The sequence below is a fragment of the Pan troglodytes genome, chromosome 15, assembly GCF_028858775.2.
Source record: "Pan troglodytes isolate AG18354 chromosome 15, NHGRI_mPanTro3-v2.0_pri, whole genome shotgun sequence".
Classification (NCBI taxonomy): Eukaryota; Metazoa; Chordata; class Mammalia; order Primates; family Hominidae; genus Pan; species Pan troglodytes.
In genome coordinates this window covers 87,399,430-87,421,826 of record NC_072413.2, presented here as the reverse complement: position 1 = coordinate 87,421,826, position 22,397 = coordinate 87,399,430, and the positions used below count along the sequence as shown (strand labels likewise).

Below are 22,397 nucleotides of genomic sequence, written 5' to 3'. Positions count from 1 at the left end.
TTGAGACAGGGTCTCCCTCTGTTGCCCAGGCTGGAGTGCAGTGAGCCTCAACCTCCTGGGCTCAAGTGATCCTACCACCTCAGCCTCCCAAGTAGCTGAGACTACAGGCACACACCACCACACCCAGCAAATTTTTGTATTTTTTTGGTGGAGATGGCGTTTTACCATGTTGGCCAGGCTGGTCTTGAACTTCTGAGCTCAAGGGATCCTCCTGCCTCAGACTCCCAAAGTGGTGGGATTACAAGCATGAGCTACCAGGCCTGGCCTATGTCTTTGCTTTTAAATATGTTTATTCATCCCTCCTCCTTCTCCTCCTCCTCCTCCATCCCTCCTCCTCCTCCTTCTCCTCCCCCTCCTTCTCCTCCCCCTCCATCCCTCCTCCTCCTTCTCCTCCTCCTCCTCCATCCCTCCTCCTCCTCCTTCTCCTCCCCCTCCTTCTCCTCCCCCTCCATCCCTCCTCCTCCTTCTCCTCCTCCTCCTCCATCCCTCCTCCTCCTCCTTCTCCTCCCCCTCCTTCTCCTCCCCCTCCATCCCTCCTCCTCCTTCTCCTCCTCCTCCTCCATCCCTCCTCCTCCTCCTTCTCCTCCCCCTCCTTCTCCTCCCCCTCCGTCCCTCCTCCTCCTCCTTCTCCTCCCCCTCCATCCCTCCTCCTCCTTCTCCTCCCCCTCCCGCTTCTTCCTCCTTCCTCCCCTTGCCCTGCCCTGCCCTGCCCTTCCCTTGCCCTCCTCTCCCCTCCTCTCCTCTCCCCTCCCTTCCCTTCCCTTCCCTTTGCCTTCTCTTTCCCTTCCTTTCTTCTTTGCCTTCCCTTCTTTTTTCCCTTCTTCTTTCCTTTCTTCCTTCCCTCTTTCCCTTCCCTTCTTTTTTCCCTTCTTCTTTCCTTTCTTCCTTCCCTTCTCTTCTTCCTTCCCTTCCCTTCTCCCTTCCCTTCCCCCTTCTCTTCCGTTCCCTTCCCCCTTCTCTTCCATTCCATTCCCTTCCCTTCCCTTCTTCAAAACTTTTGAGACAGGATCTCGCTCTGTTGCTCAGGCTGGAGTGCAGTGGTACAGTCATGGCTCACTGCAGCCTCAGCTTCTTGGGTTCAAGCAGTCCGCCCACCCAGCCTCCCAAGTAGCTGGGACTACAGGCACATGCCACCATGCCCGGCTAATTTTTGTATTTTTCATAGAGATGCGGTTTCGCCATGTTGCCCAGGCTGGTCTGAAACCCCTGGGCTCAAGTGATCCTCCTGCCTCAGCCTCCCAAAGTGGTGAGATTATAGGCGTGAGCCACCATGCCCAGCCTGTTCATTTGTTTTCTAGGTAGATGCTTGATTTTCTTACTGTTTGTTTGTGGGGGGAATTAAAACCTAACAGTCTTAAACCAAGCATATTGTTTTAGCGCTACGGAGAGTGGGAGACCTTTTTGGTTATCTTTACTGTTCTTTCTGTGTTACGTCGCGTGCTGGAGGGTTGAACATGCTTTGTGTCTGTAGGGGTCATTCTGTTTGTAAACGTACCACCTCCTCGTTTTCTTTTCTCATCAGATGTTATTTTACTCCGTGTTCTAGGTCATTGATAAAAATGGGGATGGTGGTGGGTCGGGGTGGAGGGATAGAATTCTATGGCATGTTTTGTTGAATTGAATTGAATTTGCTGTCTTGAAACTGGCAGTTGCTCTCCTGACTTTTTTCACCAGCTCTAATTTCAGTTAATGGCTTATCTTACATTCCCATGTATTCTGTGTGGTACCTGAAGTTACTTGCTTTTCTTCTGTTCTGGAAGAAAAAATAATTCACAGTAAAATTTAACGTACTTTAAAACTGGTCTCCTGGTCTCAAGCAATCGTCCCGCCTCAGCCTCCCAAAGTGCTGGGATTACAGGCGTGAGCCACCGTGCCTGGCCGGTGTTACTGGTCTTATTTTATTTAAGGGGCATCAGGTCACCTTGCTATATGAATGGCGGGCTGATTTTTCTCATCAGCCTGTCTCTCTGTGGTGGAATTGTGGGATTGTGTTGCTTAGTGTGGGAGTCACAAGGTGCTGTTCCTGTGTAGCAGGGGTTCCATAGAGGCGGCAGAGGGAGGCACCAGGATCAGAGGGGTACAGTCTGCCTTTCTGTTTTGGGCCTCGCCAGCTCATCATTTCTTTGTGATGTCTTTACTAGGAGCCTTCACGTAGATGGGTCCAGTCATGCCTCCCAGTAAGAAGCCAGAAAGCTCAGGAATTAGTGTCTCCAGTGGACTGAGTCAGTGTTACCGGGGCAGCGGTTTCTCCAAGGCCCTTCAGGAAGACGATGACCTCGACTTTTCTCTGCCTGACATCCGATTAGAAGAGGGGGCCATGGAAGATGAAGAGCTGACCAACCTGAACTGGCTGCACGAGAGCAAGAACTTGCTGAAGAGCTTTGGGGAGTCGGTCCTCAGGAGTGTCAGCCCCGTCCAGGACCTGGACGATGACACCCCCCCATCCCCTGCCCACTCTGACATGCCCTACGATGCCAGGCAGAACCCCAACTGCAAACCCCCCTACTCCTTCAGCTGCCTCATATTTATGGCCATCGAGGACTCTCCAACCAAGCGCCTGCCAGTGAAGGATATCTACAACTGGATCTTGGAACATTTTCCGTATTTTGCAAATGCACCTACTGGGTGGAAAAACTCAGTGAGACACAATTTATCATTGAATAAGTGTTTTAAGAAAGTGGACAAAGAGAGGAGTCAGGTAAGCCTCTGTGTCTGGAACCCAAGGTTTTCTTCTTCTTTTTTTTTAATTTAAAATTTTTCTCTATTAAAAATGAATTTCTATTCACCACATTGAAGTAGCAGTTGTAAGTGGGTTTTAGTCTATTTAATTCATTTAGATAATTTTAAAGAATTTCCTTTCCCTAAGCCTATTAGTTATGTACTGTTTATTAGCATTTGTACTATTTGAGAGTTTCCCACTGATAGGGTTTCCATAAAGATAAAACAGTGGTTTACAGAATTGATTAGTTCTCAGTTAACATCCCTCAGTGTGGATGGGTCACTTTGGTTTTAGGGTCTTAACAAAGGTCAGTATTCCAAGGACAGCCATTAACCGTGAAGTATGTGTGTGTATATACACATATATATATATTTGAGAAAAACTGCCACCATGGGCTAGAGAAAAATGGTGTTTCTTTTTTTCCCTGAATATGAACTAGGAGAAGGGAAATTTCTCCAGTGTTCTGGAATAAGTGGACAGTGATGAACATTGGGAAGAGACTTGAGTATACTTATGCTCGCAGACTAAACAGACGTGAGTTGCCCAGGTGACTGTCATGAAATCTGGTGTCTGTATAAGTGACAACTTTGAAATTCCCGGCTCAGAGTGAGGGTCCCATTAGAGACTGACTTTTAAAAAGTTTAATATTGACTTTAAAGCAGAGGTCCCCAATGTTTTTGGCACTAGGGACCCATTTTGTGGAGAGCCAAGGGGGATGGTTTTGGTATGAAACTGTTCTACTTCAGATCATCAGTCATTAGATTCTCATAAGAAGCACGCAACCTAGATCCGTTGCATACACAGTTCACAGTAGGGTTTGTGCTCCTATGAGAATCTAATGCCACCGCTGATCTGACAGGAGGTGGAGCTCAGGTGGCAATGCTGACCTCCTGCTGTGCAGCCCCATTCCTAACAGGCCACTGATTGGTACATGGCCCCAGGTTGGGGACCCCTGCTTTAAAGCCATAGTTTGGACTTCATGGTCAGTGAAAAGAAGACGGTTTTAATAATTTGCTTTCTTTTTCTTTCTTTTTTCTTTTTTCTTTTTTTTCTTTTTTTTTTTTGGGACCAGGGTCTTGCTCTGTCACCCAGGCTGGAGTGCAATGGTGTGATCACTGCCCACTGCAGCTTTGACCTCCTGGGCTCAAGTGATCCTCGCATCTCAGCCTTCGAACAAGCTGGGAGCACAAGTGTGTGCCACTACACCCTGCTAATTTTTATACTTTTTGTAGAGATGGTGTCTCACCATGCTGCCCAGGCTGGTCTCAAACTTCAGGGCTCAAGTGATTCAGCCACCTCGGCCTCCCAAAGTGCTGGGATTACAGGCATGAGCCACCACGCCTGGCCTATTTTTGTTTTAAGGAACATAATAGGTTTCGTAGAAATTGGGCAGCTGTGAAGAAGTGGAAAACAAAATTGTGATCTGACTTTGAGTCCTGAAAAGTAATGCAGCTGCGGTTAAGATAAATTGCCAGAGAAAGTTCCTTCCACTAAGTTTTCATGTGACTGTGTTTTCCCGCTTTGTGTGTTGTGTTAATAATGCTGCTGTGTGCAGCTGGGGTGCTGGTTCTCCCTCTTTTTGAAGTTCAGGTTCGGGCGCAGGACCACTGTTGTGTGGGATCAGTGGCTGTGCGGGGCTGGGGCCTTTCATTTCTTTCTCTCTGGCAACATGTCACCATTTCAAGTAGAATCTTGAGCCTGAGAATATTCTCCTTGTCTTTGGCATGGGAGAGTATGAATCAGGAAGTGGCCAACCGTATTGCTCCTTGCTCAAATTGGACGTGTTTGTGTGCAAATGCTCTTCACTCGGTTTCTGTTTGAGATGGGGGGTGGGGACGCGGGGCTTGGGGAGGGGTGTTGCCTGGGAGGAAAGATGTGGGCACTAAGGAGAGATTTACTTTGATCACTGGTGCAAATGATGCCTGGGTCGAGCGTGCAGATCTGAATATTCATAAGTTTCTGGTTCCCTCCTCCCCAGGTCCTTATTTTTGTGTAGCTGTAACCATCAAAGTATGCCCCTTTAATCAGGGAGAGGAATTTCCATGACCATGAAGCTCTTTCTCCTTCCCTCCGTATCTCAGGTTGGGCATTTGGAGAGCCACCTCTGGACTTGGCTTTTTTTGAGTGCTTTAGGATTATTCTTTGAGCTTAGAGGACATTCATTGCTCCTCTGTAAAGAACCAAGTCTGTGGTATTTAAAGCTTCTGTATAGGTGCGTCTTTGTGGCAAGAAAGGGAAAGTCTTCAAAAGCAATTCCACACTGAGAACGTGGAGAAGAAAGTGCTGCTTAGGTCCCCCAAAGCCTCACAGCAGTGATAAAGCAACAAACAGGGCGTTTAGTTTGGTGTAAAACGAGTCTGCAAGTTCCTGCATGCTTGAATCTTCGTGTTTGACATAATGCCGGTGCACATAGAAGTAATTTAGCAAATGCACACTCTGAAATGTTAGAAAAGACCAACGCCAAGGCGTGCAGCGAGACTTGGGAACATTATTCATCAGTCAGCCTTGGGAGTGACAAGTGGGTGTTGGATGCCCTGTGTTGAGGCACACTGGGAGGAGCTGTTCTCCCGCCATGCGACCCCCCCCTCCCCCACCGCTGGATTCTGGGAGTCATGTTTTCCAGGGATGAAGATCGTCAATCCGGATACATTCAGGTATCACCTGTTGAAAGAGAATGGTTTTAAAGACTTGAGATTGTTAATGTTATGAAACATTCAGTTCTGGCTTCCCAGCCATCCTGACCTGTGTTGACATGTTTCTGATCAAATGCCAGTCAGTTTTGTGGTTGGGAGTTTGTTCCCAGCATTTGCGATTCTGTGAGAACAAAGCAAGAGGTGTGAGTTTTTCCACTTTTCTCCTCTTTCTTGGGTTCCCCCAGGCCAGCTGCTGGCTGCTGTGAGAGGTGCAGGCTCCCAGGTATGCTCAGGTACACCCAGGTCCTTCCAGGGCATTGACCTGGCCCAGTCACTTGGGGTATGCTACTATGGCATTCTCCCTGATACTCTGCCCAGTGAAAGCTCCTTTAGCTCTATGGGTAAACTTGTTTTTTCCTATGAGATTTTATTTGGCGGGAGCTCCCACACTGAAGTTGCCTTCAACACAGTGACTAAAATGCACCTGAAGGTTGGTGAGAAATACCTTAAATTGAACGAGAACATTGAAACCTTGCAAGTTGTATGCAGTGAATTAGCTATTCCACTTTTAATTTTCTTCTGAAAGTGAAGAATACGGTTAGGTTTGACGTAGCAGTGAAAATGTGGAATCCTGTGTGATCCCTGTCCCTGAGGGCTTGGAACACATACCCTGCTGGACAACTGTTTGGCTGGGATGTTGGGGAGGGAACATACTAGATTACATCACCTGTGGCACTTAAAAAACAATTCCCAGCTGGGCACGGTGACTCACACCTGTAATCCCAGCACTTTGGGAGGCCAAGGCGGGAGGATTGCTTGAGTGCAGGAGTTTGAGACCAGCCTGGGCAACATGGTGAAACCCTGTCTCTACAAAAAATACAAAAATAATTGGCTGAGCATGATGGCATACTCCTGTAGTCCCAGCTACTCGGGAGGCTGAGATGGAAGGATGGCGTGAGCCCGGGAGGTGGAGGTTGCAGTGAGCCGAGATACAGCCTAGGTGACAGAGCCAGACCCTGTCTCAAAAAAAAAAAAAAAATTCCCATTTTCTTGGGCCCCTTTCTGGAGATTGTGATTCATTAGGTGTGAGGTGGGTTGGGGAAAACTGGTAGTTCTGCTAAGCTTCCTAGGTGTTTCCAGCATGGAGCCAGGTTTGAGAATCCCTGAACTAGGTGCCCTCTTGAGGTCTTTCCAGTTGCTGAGATTTCATCAAGAGCATGTTCTCATGAATGAGTCAGTCAAGGCAAAAGAGACAGCTTGGCTTTCGTTTTATCTCTTAAAGGACTTCAAAAGATAAGAGTTTTATTTTTATTTTTGAATCACGGAAATTTTCAAACATACACAGAACTAGAATCGTATAATGACTTGATATACCCCCATAACACACATCCTGATTCAGTAGTTGACAAAGGTTTGTCACACTTATTTTATTTATTCTTTTTTGTTGTCGCTGTTTTTGAAGTTGTTTTTCGGTTTTTTGTTTTGAGACAGGGTTTCACTCTGTTGACCAGGCTGGAGCGCAGTGGCATAATCATGGCTCATTGCAGCCTCAGACTCCCAGGCTCAAGCCTTCGCCTTAGCCTCCGAAGGGGGGACTACAAGTACATACCACCATGCCTGGCTAATTTTTTTTTTTTTGTATTTTTCATAGAAACGGGGTTTCGCCATGTTGCCCTGGCTGGTCCCAAATTCCTGGCCTCAAGCAATCCTCCTGCCGCAGCCTCCCAAAATGCTGTGGATTATAGGCATGAGTCACTGCACCCAGCCTTGCTGAAGTATTTTGAAGCAAATGACATTTACAATTCAAACATTTCGGTATACATAAGAATAATTGACAGTTTCTTACATAACAACCATGCTAAAGTCCCCCCTAACAAAATGAACAATTATTTGGTGTTGCCTAATGCCAGGTCCATATTCAGATATCCCTGTTTACAAAATGTTTGTTTGAATTAGGGTCCAAATGTGGTTCCTGCAGTGCCTTTTGTGATGTTTCCTGTCTGTGTCAGTCTGCAGCACTCCTATGCCCTCTTACCGTTTTCATTCCCTTCCCTGTTAAAAGAGACCCATGGCTTACACTATAGAGTACTTGCATTCTGTTTACTTCCTTGTGATTTTGCGTAACTTGCTTCTCTCTCTCCATTTCCTGTCAAATGGAAGGAAGTACGAACGTCTGGGTCACATTCTGGATATATCACTTCCAGAAGCCTGGTCATCCCCCTCTTGGGGAAGCTGAGATTGAGCCATGGGTTCACATGAGGTCACTGTTCCCTACTCTGTAAAATTCCTCATTAGTGGTTTTTTTTTTTTTTCATTTCGTCTATGGATGATCTGTGCCTAAATCAATTAAGGTAGAGTTTTAATGTCTGGGATTAAGTTTTACACTCCCTAAATACAGGTCTTACTTAGGAGTGTAAGATTAGCATGTACTAACCTCTCTGAGTACTTGTAAATGAGAAGTAGAATGCAGTTATTTTTTTCCAGACTGGATTATAAGGTATGTGTGTATTTCTATTTCTGTGCCTTTTTTTTTTTAACCTTTCCTCTTGCTACTTGAACAAAAAACATTGTCATCAAAGGGTTTATAAAGGAAACACTGTACAAAAGTATGTTTATTATATCCAGAGCTGAGTGCTTTAAATACAATTTTAGCTTATAAATATAGGCATGCTTGCTTTGTGCTTTCCATATGCAGTATCTGATTTCTTCCTCACTAAACCCTATGAAGTAGGCCCTATTATTTTCTTTCTTAAAATAGATGATGAGTTAAGCTCTGAGTGGTTAAGTAACTTGCTAGAAGTTGCACAGCTAGTAAGTGCAGAACTTACTAGGAACCTAATTGGAAGGAACCTAATTCCTTCCAACTTTTAAAAAATTATTTATTTAATTTATTTTTGAGACAGGGTCTCTCTGTCACACAGGCTGGAGTACACTGGCGTGATCATAGCTCACTGCACCCTTGAACTCCTGGGCTCAAGTGATCCTCCTGCCTCAGCCTCCCAAGTAGCTGAGAATACAGGTGCATGCCACCACATCCAGCTAATTTCAAGATTTTTTTTTTTTGTAGGGCTGCGCACTGTGGCTCATACCTGTAATTCCAGCACTTTGGGAGGCCGAGGCAAGCAAATGACTTGAGCCCAGGAGTTTGAGACCAGCCTAGGCAACATGATGAAACTGCATCTCTGCAAAAGATAAAAAAATTAGCTGGGCATTGTGGCACGCACCTGTAGTCCCGGCTACTCAGGAGGCTGAGTTGGGAAGATCGCCTAGTGACAGAGCTAGATCCTGTCTCCAAAAATAATATATTTTTAGTAAAGGTGGGGTCTTGCTGTGTCGCCCAGTCTGGTCTTGAACTCCTGTCCTCAAGTAATCCTCCCAATTGTGAGCCACCATGCTTGGCCCGATTCCCTCCAATTCTGAAGGGCATGTGCTTACCCCTGGTGCTTGCCTAGGCCTTCTCAGTATAGCAGACATTGTAGATGATCTCTCTGTGCTTCCTTTAAATATCCTGTGAATATGGGTTATAGGGGATTGAAATAACCCAAATAAACCCAGAATTAACTCTGGGGGCACAGGATAGAGAAAGGCAAATAAAGAGTATATTTTTGTACCGTTGAGATGGGGCTCAATTGTCAGCACATGTAAAGTTCTTGCATCTGCACAGAGCACACAACTGTCTGCTCAGCTTCCGGTTTCCAGGCTCCATCCTGAGCCCCCTGCCTCATAGGACCCCTTCAGTGGCATCAGAGCCAAGTGAGGAAGCTTTTCTCCCTGCGTGTACACTGTTGATACAAATTGTCTCTAATTTGCTGTTCTCTTCACGTTTGCTCTCAGTAGATGAGATCCTTTTTCAAAGGCAGTTTTGAAAATGAGGTTGCACCCAGGTGTGGTGGCTCACGTCTGTAATCCCACACTTTGGGAGGCCAAGACGGGGGCATCATTTGAGGCCAGGAGTTCAAGACCAGCCTGGCCATCATGGTGAAACCCTGTCTCTACTAAAAATACAAAAAGTAGCCGGGCCTGGTGGCGGGCGCCTGTAATCTCAGCTACTTGGGAGGCTGAGGCAGGAGAATCGCTTGAACCCGGGAGGCAGAGGTTGCAGTGAGTGAAGATCACGCCACTACACTCCAGCCTGAGCAACAGAGTGAGACTCTGTCTCAAAAAGAAAAACAACAACAAAAAAAGAAACCGAGGTTGCACCTCTATGTGTCAGCACCCCATGTGAGCAGTTGCTTCTAGTTTTCTCTTCTTGGTGTTGTGAATGCAGAATCAAGATCACGCCACTACACTCCAGCCTGAGCGACAGAGTGAGACTCTGTCTCAAAAAAGAAAAACAACAACAAAAAAAGAAACTGAGGTTGCACCTCTATGTGTCAGCACCCCACGTGAGCAGTTGCTTCTAGTTTTCTCTTCTTGGTGTTGTGAATGCAGAATCAAGAGCATTTCCCCTAACCGTGACACCAGTCAACCTACCTGTCTCATTGATGGACCTTTTAGGAGGAAGAGATGACTTATTATTATTATTTTTTTGGATAAATAATGCTCATTGGAAGACAGTGTGGTCTGGTTCGGATGTGTAAATTTCTAAGAATTAGTGTAATGTTGGGTGGGGTGGAACGTGTAATTTTGTAATGTGTGTGAGACTCCTCTGTGGTCTCTGGGTGAAGTGACAATCCTCTTCATCCTCGACCTGGGGCTGCCTTGCCCAGCGTCGGAAATGGCTCTCCCTGAAGACGGCCTCCTTCTCACCGGTGCCTACTGCCAGGCGGGCTGCTTTCTGCTGTCTGTGCTATAGGCTATGTCACCTCAGAAGGTTGAGAGTTTACCAGGGTCTCTGAGGGGCCAGAAATAAAAATACTCCCTTGTCACTGGCCCTGGAATAGGAAGCCATTCATACCAGCATCCTGTGATCCCAAGAAAGCGCAGCTCCCTGACCCATCCTGCCGATTTTTTTTTTTTTTTTTTTTTTTGAGACAGAATCTCGCTCTGTCACCCAGGCTGGAGTGCAGTGGTGCAATCTCGGCTCACTGCAACCTCCGCCTTCCCGGGTTCAAGTGATTCTCCTGCCTCATCCTCCTGAATAGCTGGGATTACAGGCACGTGCCACCACGCCCAGCTAATTTTTGTATTTTTAGTAGAGACGGGGTGTTGGTCAGGCTGGTCTCGAACTCCTGACCTTGTGATCTGCCCGCCTCGGCCTCCCAAAGTGCTGAGATTACAGCCGTGAGCCACCGTGCGCGGCCCCATCCTGCTGATTTGTTCCTTCCAGACTGTTGATTCCTTCTTCTTCTAGTCATTAGGTGTCTTGGGTGGGGGCACATTTCCGTTGTCTTGCTCTGGCAAACCTTTCATTTGTCTGCTCATTCATTCATTTATTCAACGAACTTTTTAAAGTATCTACTAAGTGCTAAAAGAATACAGAATTGAATGTACCATGGCCACTGCCTGTAAGGCACTCATGGTCCAGCGAGCCCTCCCCTCAGAGTCTCCCTCTCACTAGCGGAACTTCTCTAGCAGAAGCTCTTACTCCACTGCTGTATGCCCTTTGTATTCTCTGTTTTCTGTCTCACATCGTTGCTTTTCTGGCCCTTCACGGATACACTACCTTTCTACTCCTCACGGTGACTTGGCCAGGAAGATGCCATTAACCTGGATAGGGGTCTGTCTGAGGCTGCTGAGAAAGCTTCTGGGCCCGAGGGCCCTATCAATGTATCTGTCCAGTATCTCCTCCTGTTTCCTATTGAGAAAATGTTGCATTCTCTTTGGTAGGGCTTTGTGGCACCTGGATAGGTCTACCAGATACTTCATTGATGTACTGCCTGTATATCCAACCAGCAAGAAATGGTTTTCAGAACCTTCCCCATTGGGCTGGGATTTCCCTTTGAAATCATTTTGGCTGCAGGATAATTCTCTGCAGTAAATAACATAGGAAGTTGGCACTCTGACCGCCTATTTGAAAGTTATGAGTTTAGGCTGGGCGTGGTGGCTCACGCCTGTAATCCTAGCACTTTGGGAAGCCGAGGTGGGGCGGATCACTTTGAGCCCAGGAGTTCGAGACCAGCCTAGGCAACATGGTGAAACCCTGTCTCTACAAAAAATACAGAGATTAATTGGGCGTGGTGGCATGCACCTGTAGTCCCAGCTACTCTCCTGAGGCTGGAGAATCGCTTGAACCCGGGAGGTGGAGGCTACGGTGAGCCATGATCGCACCACTGCATTCCAGCCTGGGCGACAGGGTGAGACCATGTCTCCAACAACAACAAAAAATTAAAAAAAAAAAAATGTGATTTGATTCTTGCTTTTTGTACTCTTAGTAGTTTACATTCCAGGGAAGCAGGAAACATAATGCAAAATAAAAAAGAATAAGTTACCGTAAGTACTGGAAGTGTGCCGATCAGTGTGAGATTGGTATCATTCAAAGTTAGGCTGGCTTCCCTTTCCCAAAGAGGGGCACTGGGTAAGCTAAAAGATAGTGATGGGCGAGTTCTGAATATTCCTTATGTTCACTTGAATAAGCTGTTACAAAGCATTCTTCGGGTGTGGGAATGAGCATTAGACCTCCAAGGATGGATTGATCAGAAGGAGGCTTGAGTGTTTATTGTAGAAAACCAATTAACAATGATTTAAACAAGCTAGGGGCGTATTTCTCCATTACATGAAGTCTTGAGGAGCTAGACAGAGACGCACATTCCCTCTTCTCTGCTGCTCTTAGGGCATTGCGGGTTTCCATTCTCAGTCTTCTCATGGTCCAAGATGGCATCAGCTAGCATGTTCCCATTTTAGGAAGCAAGAAGGGGAGTGCAGGGAAGGACAGGAGGGAGTCTTGCTGACTTCTGGTTTTAAGGGGCTTTCCCAGAAACCCCACCCTCTGCTTTGATCTTATTGGCTAGAGCTTGGTCACATGACTTCTAGCTGCAAGGAAGCCTGGGAAATGGACTCTTTTGCCTGATCCATTGGAACCCCAAGTTAAATGTTGATTCTGTTGCCAAGCAAACTTGGAACTCTGCCACAAAGGTCTAGATGTTTAGGAGACAAATGTTACTGGACCCCAGGGATGTGCTGGAACAGCGTCAGAGGAAAGGACGGAGAGAGATGGTGGCTGGAAGGTTATGTAAATAAGAATAGGGACTTGTTGGAGGAGCTAGGATGCTAAATGGAAAACTTTAAATTGCATTGGTAACTTAAGTAAAGCAGAGATGCTGACCCATTTTTTAAACATTCCAAATAACCAAGGTTTTGCTTTAAGAGATTCTGGTTAAATTGCATTTAGTGTCATCAAAAGCGGTAGCTTGATTGAGGTGAAGATGTAGTCTGTGCCAAGGATGATAAGAAGAAAAGCAAGGAAATAGATGGTTGAAGATAGAGAGTAGTGTGAAGTCGTTCTTTTAGTAATAACTTGATGGATTGCTATGTAAGATTACAGACAGTTCCCTGAACAGGATGAAGTCTTTGATTTGTGTATGTGTGTGTGTGTGCTTGTTTGAGTACCTTTCCTTGTGAACTCAGCAGGAGACAGTAAATACAGGCAGAGAGGCTATACGCTTCCCAGGGGAAAAAGCTCTCCAATTACCCTTCCTTTTCTTCCTTTGGTCTTCACAGGGTGTGTGGGATTTCCCTCTGGGCCCCGTGGGGTCGAGTTCAGTGTCTTCTTTCTATTTATTGGAGTTCTGTGAAGTGCCTCATAGAAGGCTGTGACTGTCCTCCTCGAGGGACAGGACGGATAGGTGATTTAACTAATGTCATTAGACAGAAAATACCCACCTAGCAGAACATGTGCACATGCTTTGTTTTTAGAAGGCCAAGTCATGTGAGCGCTGACTCTAATCGTGGCTATAGTAGAGGGGGAAGAAAAGTCCCGAATCTCCAAGAATCAAGGTACAGAGGTAAGGCATAGCATCACAGTAGGTACTCCTGGAATACTGCGCTGTGTGCTGAATTCCTTTGAGGCTTGTAAAGTTGAGAACTGGTGTTTGCAGCTATGGTTCTGAGGTCTTGCAGAATACCTACTGTTGTTGTTGTTGCTGTTGAGTCACCCAGGCTGGAGTGCAATGGTGCCATCTCAGCTCACTGCAACCTCCACCTCCTGGGTTCAAGTGATTCTTCTGCCTCAGCCTCCTGAGTAGCTGGGATTACGGGCTCACACCACCATGCCCAGCTAATTTTTCTGTTTTTAGTGAAAACGGGGTTTCACCATGTTGGCCAGGCTGGTCTTGAACTCCTGACCTCAGGTGATCCGCCCACCTCAACCTCCCAAAGTGCTGGGATTACAGGCATGAGCCATTATGTCTGGCCCCTAGGTTGCAAAGTAAAAATTGGACTCTGTATTTATGAAAATAAGTGGCTTCAGTCATTTTAGAAGTATTTTCAGCAGTGGTTCATTCGTGCTACCCTTGTTTGTGGAGTGCCAGGCACTGTTTTGGGTGCTGAGGATACAGTGGTGACCTCTGGCGGGTCCCTGGCTGCTCTCCTAGACCTTCCATAGGGTAGCAGTGAGGGTAGGGGAGGAGGAGAGGAGGCAAGTGGTAAATAGTAGTTCCCTCCATGGACAGGGTAGGTAATGTACCAGATTGTGTTACATGCAATGAAGATATAAAACAGGATAATATACCAGGGGAGGAGGGTGGGATGGTGGGAGGCTTCTCAGAGGATCTGACTAGGCCGTGCCTTGAATGGCAAGAGGGATGCAGCTATGCAAAGATCTGGGCAGCGAGAACAGCAAGTGCAAAGGCCCTGAGGTGGCAATGGCTCAAAATATCCAAGGAACAGAAAGAGGGGTTGCAGTTAGTGTATTAGAAAGGAGAGAATGTTATGTCTAAAAGGACAGGAGGGAGAACTGCCTCTCTGGGGCTTGTTACAGTGGTGCAAGAGAGAGATGGTGGGAGTGATGCTAGCTTGAGCCAGGGTTGGGGGTTGCAGATGAACATGTGTGGGCAAATTTGGGTTGGGAAATTGGATGGGCGTTAGTGCCAACATTCTCTTTTGACCATGTTAAATTTGAGATGGTTTGCGGACATCTAAGTGGAGCTGTCAGGAAGTTTCCTATATGAGTTTCAAGCTCTGTAGAGACATTCGGGTGGAGGTATAAATCTGAAACACAGTGCATAGGTGTTGGAAAATAAAGAGATTTCTGGATTACCTCTCAATCAAAAAGAGTGAAATCAAACCTCTATTTCAGTTCTTACAGGAAATTGTATTTCCATTAGTGTTTGACTAGGAAATTCATTTTGGGGTATATTCAGCATGGGAAATAAGAACAAAAGAGGTTTACATTTAGAGGGAGACCCTCTCAGAATTATTTCAACAATAACTTACCTCTAGTTGCTGGCTGTAGTTTTGCAGGCGGAAGAGAACAAACCTTAACTTTTGTACCAAGAGTGCACCTTCTAAATGTGCTTGGGGCAGCCGCATCTCTGATATCAGGAGAGAAATGTACTCCAGTAAACATCTTACTTAGCAAAGCCCCCTAACCCATGGCTTCTGCGAGTTCTCTGCCATCTGGTCCCTGGATGGAAAGAGGAATTTTTCTTGTATATGTGTCTCCATAGCAACGAGTTTGCAGTTGATATGGAAAGTAAGCAGTTGCCTTAGCAACGGAGTTACTGATGTGGCGGCTTCCTTGCTTTCAGGGAATGGATAAGCTGACCAAACTAGTTTAGATGCATCCTGTAGGGCGCTGTAATGTAGAGCCGCACACACGGCCCCTGCCAGTGTAAAATTGGTCTAGCTTTAAAAGAGATCGCAGCCCCTCCCCCTTCCAGAAGGAAGGGCTTACAGCTGTAATAAATCAGACAAAAGTAGTCGCTGTCAGTTGAAATAGATTATAAGAGGGATCTCCTGGCAGAATTTATTTAGTTTAGCTCAAAGGAGAATGTGATAGTCAAGGGTACATTTGGTTGCAAGGACAAGAGAGTCACTTGAGTTGGCTTAAGTAAAAGGGTATTTGTCCCAAAAACATAACAGCCAGTCCCATGGAGCGGGAGCAGTGTCAGAGAGCAACAAAGCATATCTCAGGTCCACGGCCATTGGAACTGCCTCCTCTGTTCCTCTGCGGCCACGTGGACACTCATCTCTGCCTTTCTCTGAGGATCTGTTCCAGCCTCCTCTTTGCAGCCCAGCTCCCTCTGTGTGATCTTGATTCCTGCCTTCTCACACTGTTGGCTTGCCCTGCTGGGATGTTGGTGCCAGTCCCTGTGATGTGATGGTTCCGGTGCCCAGTGGCATCAGCACCATCATCTCTGTGCCTTGTCTTTGTCATCATTTTAGATACTAGGACTTGTCCTTTTCCTCGGCCAAGTGTTCAGCCCTGGTCAGAACAGGGGCCCGTGCGCCGGATCAAGATAGCTGCTCGGAAAATCCCTTCATCTGGGGTTGGGCTGGGGCTTGAGTCTGAAACATATCTGCAACAACAACAAAAAAATTCAGGAAAGCCTTTGATCATTTGAAGACCATTTTATTGATTGATTGACTGATTTGAGATGAAGTTTTACTCTTGTTGCCCAGGCTGGAGTGCAATGGCACAATCTTGGCTCACCACAACCTCCGCCTCCCGGGTTCAAGCGATTCTCCTGCTTAGCCTCCCGAGTAGCTGGGATTACAGGCATGTGCCACCATGCGCGGCTAATTTTGTATTTTTAGTAGAGACAGGGTTTCTCCATGTTGGTCAGGCTGGTCTTGAACTCCCGACCTCAGGTGATCTGGCCGCTTCAGCCTTCCAAAGTGCTGGGATTACAGGTGTTAAGCCACCGTGCCCAGCCCAGTACTAATGAAAAGAAAAGTAATATGGAACTTTGGAATATTTTGTGTTTTCTTTTTCCCTCTGTCCCCTCAGAATACCTCTTCTAGCTGATGAGGATTAACATGCCAGAGAACATTGGGACTATCTTGAACCTCCGTTTTCTTGTCATCTCCATGGTGCCTTCATCTTTCTTTCATTCCAAGTTTATAAATTGGGGGCTGGCAATTCCCAAACTAGCAAAGCTTTTCTTTGGTGACTACTTCTCCCTTTCAGCTGCCCTCAAAGTGCCCGTAATCACAGGGTTGAGCGATTACCAGAAATTATGAACTCTAGCCCCCGATCCAGACAGAAATAAATGTCAGCTGTCCAAGTTGTCCTAATAGTCAAGATCAGGAGGTTTGGTAATAGTTCTTGCTGACTGTTATGCACTAGCCCGCATCATTGCGTTATTTTCAAAATAGGGGAAAATATAATTACTCTCTCCTGGGGACTGGGGATGACAAAACTCTGGTGGAGGATACTCAACAAAATAAAAAGAGACCAGGAAGGCTACAGAGTGGCTTCTGCCAGTTGCCAGGGGATTGGGCAATGGCCAGAATTATGTGGTTGGGGAAGCCAAAGGAGAAGGGGACTCCTAAGGTTTAGCAGTGCCACTGGAAGAATCCTGAAGACAGCATTTTATTAGCTGGTTCCTTCAGGATAGTCAGACTGGGGCTGGCGACAGGGAGAGAGGAGGTCCCTTGAGTCATCAGACGTGGCTTGGCCAGAGGTAGGGACGCATAAGGGGGAAGACTGAGTGTGAAGGTGGGAAGTGACATTTCCATAGGACCTGTTGGGTGCTGTTTGGAGTCGTGTGAGGCATTTGTATCCATGGTCTTACATCTTTTTAACAACTATTAGCAGGTATTATATGCTCTTTGCAGATGGGGAAACTGAAGCTCAGAGAGGTTCAGTAGCTTGCTAAGTTGACACAGCCAGATATTTTTAGCCAAGGTCTGATACTTCCTTGCTCCTCCTTTACTCTAATTGGCTAAAACAAAGGGTCACAGTGGGATAGAGAGGGAAATAAGTTTGGGAAGGTAGGCTGAGCTAGACTGGGGGGTTTTGAGTGCCAGGGAGCCCGGACTTTCCCCCTGAGGTGGTAGGGGGTCCTCAGACGTTTCTGAGCCTAGCCACAGCACAGACAAAGGAGTCAAGTGCTTCCTTCTGATGCCCTAGAGGTTCTTGGAGAGCCCCGGTCTCCACAGCAGGGATTCTTTTTTTTTTTTTTTTTAACTTTTATTTTAGGTTTGGGGGTACATGTGCAGGTTTGTTATATAGATAAACTCATGTCACGGGGGTTTGTTGTACAGATTATTTCACCACCTAGGTACTAAGCCTAGTAACCAATAGTTTTTTCCTGATCCTCTCCCTCCTCCCACCCTCCACGCTCTGATAGGCCCCAGTGTGTGTTGCTCCCTACTATGTGTCCATGTGTTCTCATCATTTAGCCCCCACTTATAAGTGAGAACATATGGTATTTGGTTTTCTGTTCCTGTGTTAGTTTACTGAGGATAATGGCCTCCAGCTCCATCCATGTTCCCGTAAAAGACATGATCTCATTTATGTTTATGGCTGCATAGTATTCCATGGTGTATATGTACCACATCTTTATGCAATCTGTCATTAATGGGACTTAGGTTGATTCCATGACTTTGCTATTGTGCATAGTCACAGCAGAGATTCTTGCTGCCCAGAAATTTATGGAGAAAAAGGCCACGGCAGTCGCTGATTTTCCATAGCTTTAACTGACTTGGACCGGATTTGTGCACTAACAAATAAGGAAAAAAAAAAAAAGTCTACTGCAGCATATTTCTCATTTTAAGTTTTTTTTTTTTTTTGAGATGGAGTTTCACTCCTGTTGCCCAGGCTGGAGTGCAGTGGTGCAATCTCAGCTCACTGCAACCTCTGCCTTCTGGTTTCAAGCGATTCTCCTGTCTCAGCCTCCCAAGTAGCTGGGATTACAGGCGTCCGCCACCACACCCATCTAATTTTTGTATTCTTAGTAGAGACGGGGTTTCACCCTGTTGGCCAGGCTGGTCTCGAACTCCTGACCTCGTGATCCACCCGCCTCGCCTCCCAAAATGCTGGGATTACAGGCATGAGCCACCGTGCCCAGCCAGCAGTGGCTTCTTGATGCTCCAGTCCAGCATCTGTACCTGGATTTGACTGATGTGGTCCCCCATCATACTCTGATAGAGTTCTTTTTGCTGGGATCCTGGAAGATGATCTTGGTTTATACATGAAGAATCTGGGGTCCAGTGAAAGTGACTTGGTAAAACCCACAGATCTGTGCCGAAAGCCTTGGTCAGCTGCCCCTTGGCCTGATGCTCTTTTCTCTACATCAGTTCATTGCTTCACCTCTTCTTCAAGGACTCTGATTAACTGGAAGTGGACATAAACTGGTGTTATTTATGTGGGATTTGTTTTCCTCCCGACATCTTAGTTTGGGTCACTGAATATACTCAGTTTTTATAAGTGATTTTTCATTTCTGTTTGTAACGTCTGAAAATGTGCTTAAGTCTTTGAGAGTATGCTTTAACCTATAAATTTTTGTTTCATTGATTACTCAGAATGTCCTTGAATTTTAGCCTTTGAATGAGTCTCTGGACACTATTTTGCATTACCTGCCTATTAGTATTTAGCCATTGATGAAATCCACACAGATCCTTCCTGGTGAGCAAAGGACCTGATCTGCTTCTTGGTGCTGATGTTACGTGGAGAGTTTGCATATTTCCCAGAAGTAGTGACAAGTGTGACTGGAAGACTCTTAGAAAATTTTTTACTTAACTGTCTGTCTTGATAAACTCTATGTTCATTATCTTTGGTTCTTTGACTTACTTTGAAACTCCCCCCCCTCCAGCCTTAGAGATCAGCTTATATTGGGCAGGCATTTTTTCCCAGAAATAATAATATTAATATTAATAAATAGTAATAAGGTAATTACACTACTCCTGTATGGTATCCTAAACTTTCTCATAACTTGTTCATCCATCCAGCTAATGTTGATTCCATGCTTGTAAACAGGCTTATGCTAGGCATCAGGAAAGCCGGATGATGAAGGTATAGTTCCTGTCCTCTAGGAATTTCTAGTCTAGTGGGAGAGACAGACACATGAAGAAATAGTCATTGTACACCTTGGTGTATGTCAGGCATATGAGATGCTGTGCTGGGCAGGAGAGGGTGTGAGTGCTGCTTCATTTTACACAAATTGGTGAGAAAGCTTGGATGCTGTACCGAGCATTGAACTAGGTGTTAGGAGATCTGGGTTTTATTGCTAATTTGGTTGCTAACCAGCTGTGTACCTCTCTGAACCTTAGATTCCTCCATTCAATTCAGTAAACCTTCTCTTGTGGGCCCACTGTGTTCATTCAGTATGTTTAATTAGTCATTCATCTGTAAGCCGAGTTGTCCTGGACACGTGTTCCTGAACTACTTGCCACAGGGGACTCTTTTATTCTCCTCCTTATTCTGTGCTTTTGTTAGACACATGAGCATCAGTCACAGGCTGTGACCAGCATCAGATAACCAGTGTCCGTAGGGTGTGTTGAGAATATTTCTGCCCAAAGCAAAGGAGCTAGATGTGGCAGCTTACATAACAATGTTGCACATGAACGCGTGATTTCCAAAAGGCTTTGGGGAAGTGTCAGAATAAAATCCTGTCCTCACAATTCTAACTCTGCAGAAGAGCCTTTCCATAGCAGAAAACCCGAATGGGTTGTGTGTGATTTTCAAAGCCCTTTCCTATGCTGTTATTAAAATTCTAGGAGATCACTTAGTTGCGGAGTCACTAGCTGTGCTTCCAGTGATCTGTATCCCTGGGGCCCACTAGGTTCCTCGTCCTTTCCTGTGTCTCACAGCAGTTGGAATCTAGCTCTTCTGACCATTTCCCCAATGCTAATGGGACCCTGGGATTAGAGAATAGTAACTTCAGGTATCCTATTCCTGGAATCCCAGGTGTGTTCATGGCTGTGAGGGCGCTCAGCGCATGCATGTATCTGGCCAGATGCCCTAGGCCAGGCATGTCCACGTTGAGCATTGTTGTTGTTTTTCTTTCTCTCTGTAAACTTCTCTTGATGATGTCATTTTCTTTATCAAAAAGCTTTACTAAACTCCTGCTGTGGTTTGATTGTGTCCCCCAAACTTCATGTATTAGGAAGTTGAGGCTGTGCGCAGTGGCTCACACCCGTAATCACAGCACTTTGGGAGGTTGAGGTGGGCTGATCACCTGAGGTCAGGAGTTCGAGACCAGCCTGGCCAACATGGCGAAACCCCATCTCTACTAAAAATACAAAAAAATTAGCTGGGCATGGTGGTGGGCACCTGTAATCGCAGCTACCAGGGAGGCTGAGGCAGGAGAATTGCTTGAACTCGGGAGGCAGAGGTTTCAGTGAGTTGCACCCCAGCCTGGGCAACAAGAGTGAAACTCCATCTCAAAAAAAAAAAAAAAGAAAGAACGTTGATCCCGATTGTGGTGGTGTTGGGAGTTAGGGTCTAATAGAAGGTGTTTGGGTCATGGGGGCACCACCTTCATGGATCGATAAATGCCATGATTGTGGGAGTGGGTTCCTTATAAAAGGATGAATTTCGGCCCCCTTTCTCTCTCTCCCACTCCCCTCTTTGCCCTTCCACTTCCCACCATGGGATAATGGAGCAAGAAGGCCCTCACCAGATGCCAACCCTTCCATCTTGGACTTCCCAGCTTCCAGACTGCGAGGAAACAAATCTGTGTCTTTATAAATTATCCACAACTCCCAATGAAGTCAGGGGGCTATGAAATGTACTTGTGATCTTCCCTTGTCCCCACCCAGTTTCCTGCTCTAGACAAGTTGTACCTCTGGGCTCTTTCTCCTCTACTTTTGCCCCTCTGTAACTGTCACTGTGTCATTTCTGCCTCACTCTGGACAAGCCTGCCATCTCTGCAGGTGTGATTTATTGCCAGATGGTTATTTTGTTAGCAGTGGTTGAGTCTTATGAAATGTAATCCCAACGGATCTTTTTTCCCTCTGTGTGAAGTGTGTGGCGTGCACAGTTTGTGCCATTTGTATACCCTGGTGCTGAGGTGTGGTGGTTTATGGGGGAGCTCCGTTTCTGGCCGCCATGTGGCCATGGGAGATTGACAACAACGCTCACCCTCAGCACTTCAGAGACAGCCATGAATGTTTTCAGATAATCTGTTCAGAAATGGCAGCTTATTCCCACAGTCCGGTGGCTGGATGTCTTGTGGCGCTCTGTGCGTTTCCTGTGTAAGCAGGTGTTCAGGGTTGAGTTGTATCCCTCAGAAAGATAATGTTGAAGTTCTCATCTCTGGTACCACGAATGTGACCTTATTTGGAAAAGATGTAATCAAGTTAAAATGAGGTCACACTGGATCAGGGTGGTTTGTAATCCAATGTAACTGGCATTCTTATGAATGCCAGGTGGGGTGGCTCATGCCTGTAATCCCAGCATTTTGAGAGGCTGAGGTGGGTGGATTGCCTGAGGTCAGGAGTTCGAGACCAGCCTGGCCAACATGGTGAAACCCCATCTCTACTAAAAATACAAAAATTAAGCCGGGCACGGTGGCTCATGCCTGTAACCCCAGCACTGTGGGAGGCCGAAGTGGGCGGATCACGAGGTCAGGAGTTTGAGACCAGTCTGGCCAATATGGTGAAACCCCATTTCTACTAAAAATACAAAAATTAGCCGGGCGTGGTGGTATGTGCCTGTAGTCCCAGCTACTCGGGAGGCTGAGGCAGAAGAATCTCTTGAACCTAGGGGGCGGAGGTTGCACTGAACTGATATCATGCTGCTGCACTCCAGCCTGGGCGACAGAGCGAGATGCTGTCTCAAAAAAAAAAAAAAAAAAATTAGCTGGGCGTGGTGGTCTGTACCTGTAATCCCAGCTATTCAGGAGGCTGTGGCAGGAGAATTGCTTGAACCTGGGGGGCGGAGGTTGCAGTGAGCTGAGATTGCACCTCTGTACTCCAGCCCGGGTGACAGAATGAGACTCCATCTCAAAAAAAAAAAAAAAAAAAAGACGAGACACAGACACATGTGCAGGGGAGAGCACCGTGTGAGTGTGAGGGCAGGGGTTGGAGTGATGGCTCTGCAAGCCTAGGAACAGCAAGGATTCTGACATCACCAGAGAGGGTCATAGAACAGATTCTGTCTCCCAGCTTCTAGAAGGGACCAGCCCTGCTGACACCTGGATTTTAGGCTTCAAGCCTCCCGAACAGTGAGGAAATACATTTCTATTGTTGGGGCCATCCAGCTTGTGGCACTTGGTTAC

General features: G+C 46.4%; 1 protein-coding gene and 1 long non-coding RNA gene across 15 annotated transcripts in view; one reads left to right on the top strand and one right to left on the bottom strand.

The window, feature by feature from the left end:
* Positions 1-22,397, top strand: part of FOXN3 (forkhead box N3) — a 461,111-nt gene that overhangs the window by 203,380 nt on the left and 235,334 nt on the right. For all 14 annotated transcript variants that reach the window (XM_016926572.4, XM_054666225.2, XM_016926571.4 and 11 more), the window contains one exon: positions 2,142-2,698. In XM_016926572.4, the coding sequence (XP_016782061.1) occupies positions 2,156-2,698 (543 nt within the window). In that variant the 5' untranslated portion in view covers positions 2,142-2,155. The remainder of the gene's footprint in view (positions 1-2,141; positions 2,699-22,397) is intronic.
* Positions 5,188-22,210, bottom strand: LOC107968230 (uncharacterized). The gene is made up of 4 exons (XR_002939318.3): positions 22,000-22,210; positions 21,260-21,452; positions 14,665-18,511; positions 5,188-5,380 (listed from the first exon to the last, which is right to left on the bottom strand). It is a non-coding gene; the product is annotated as an uncharacterized LOC107968230 (long non-coding RNA).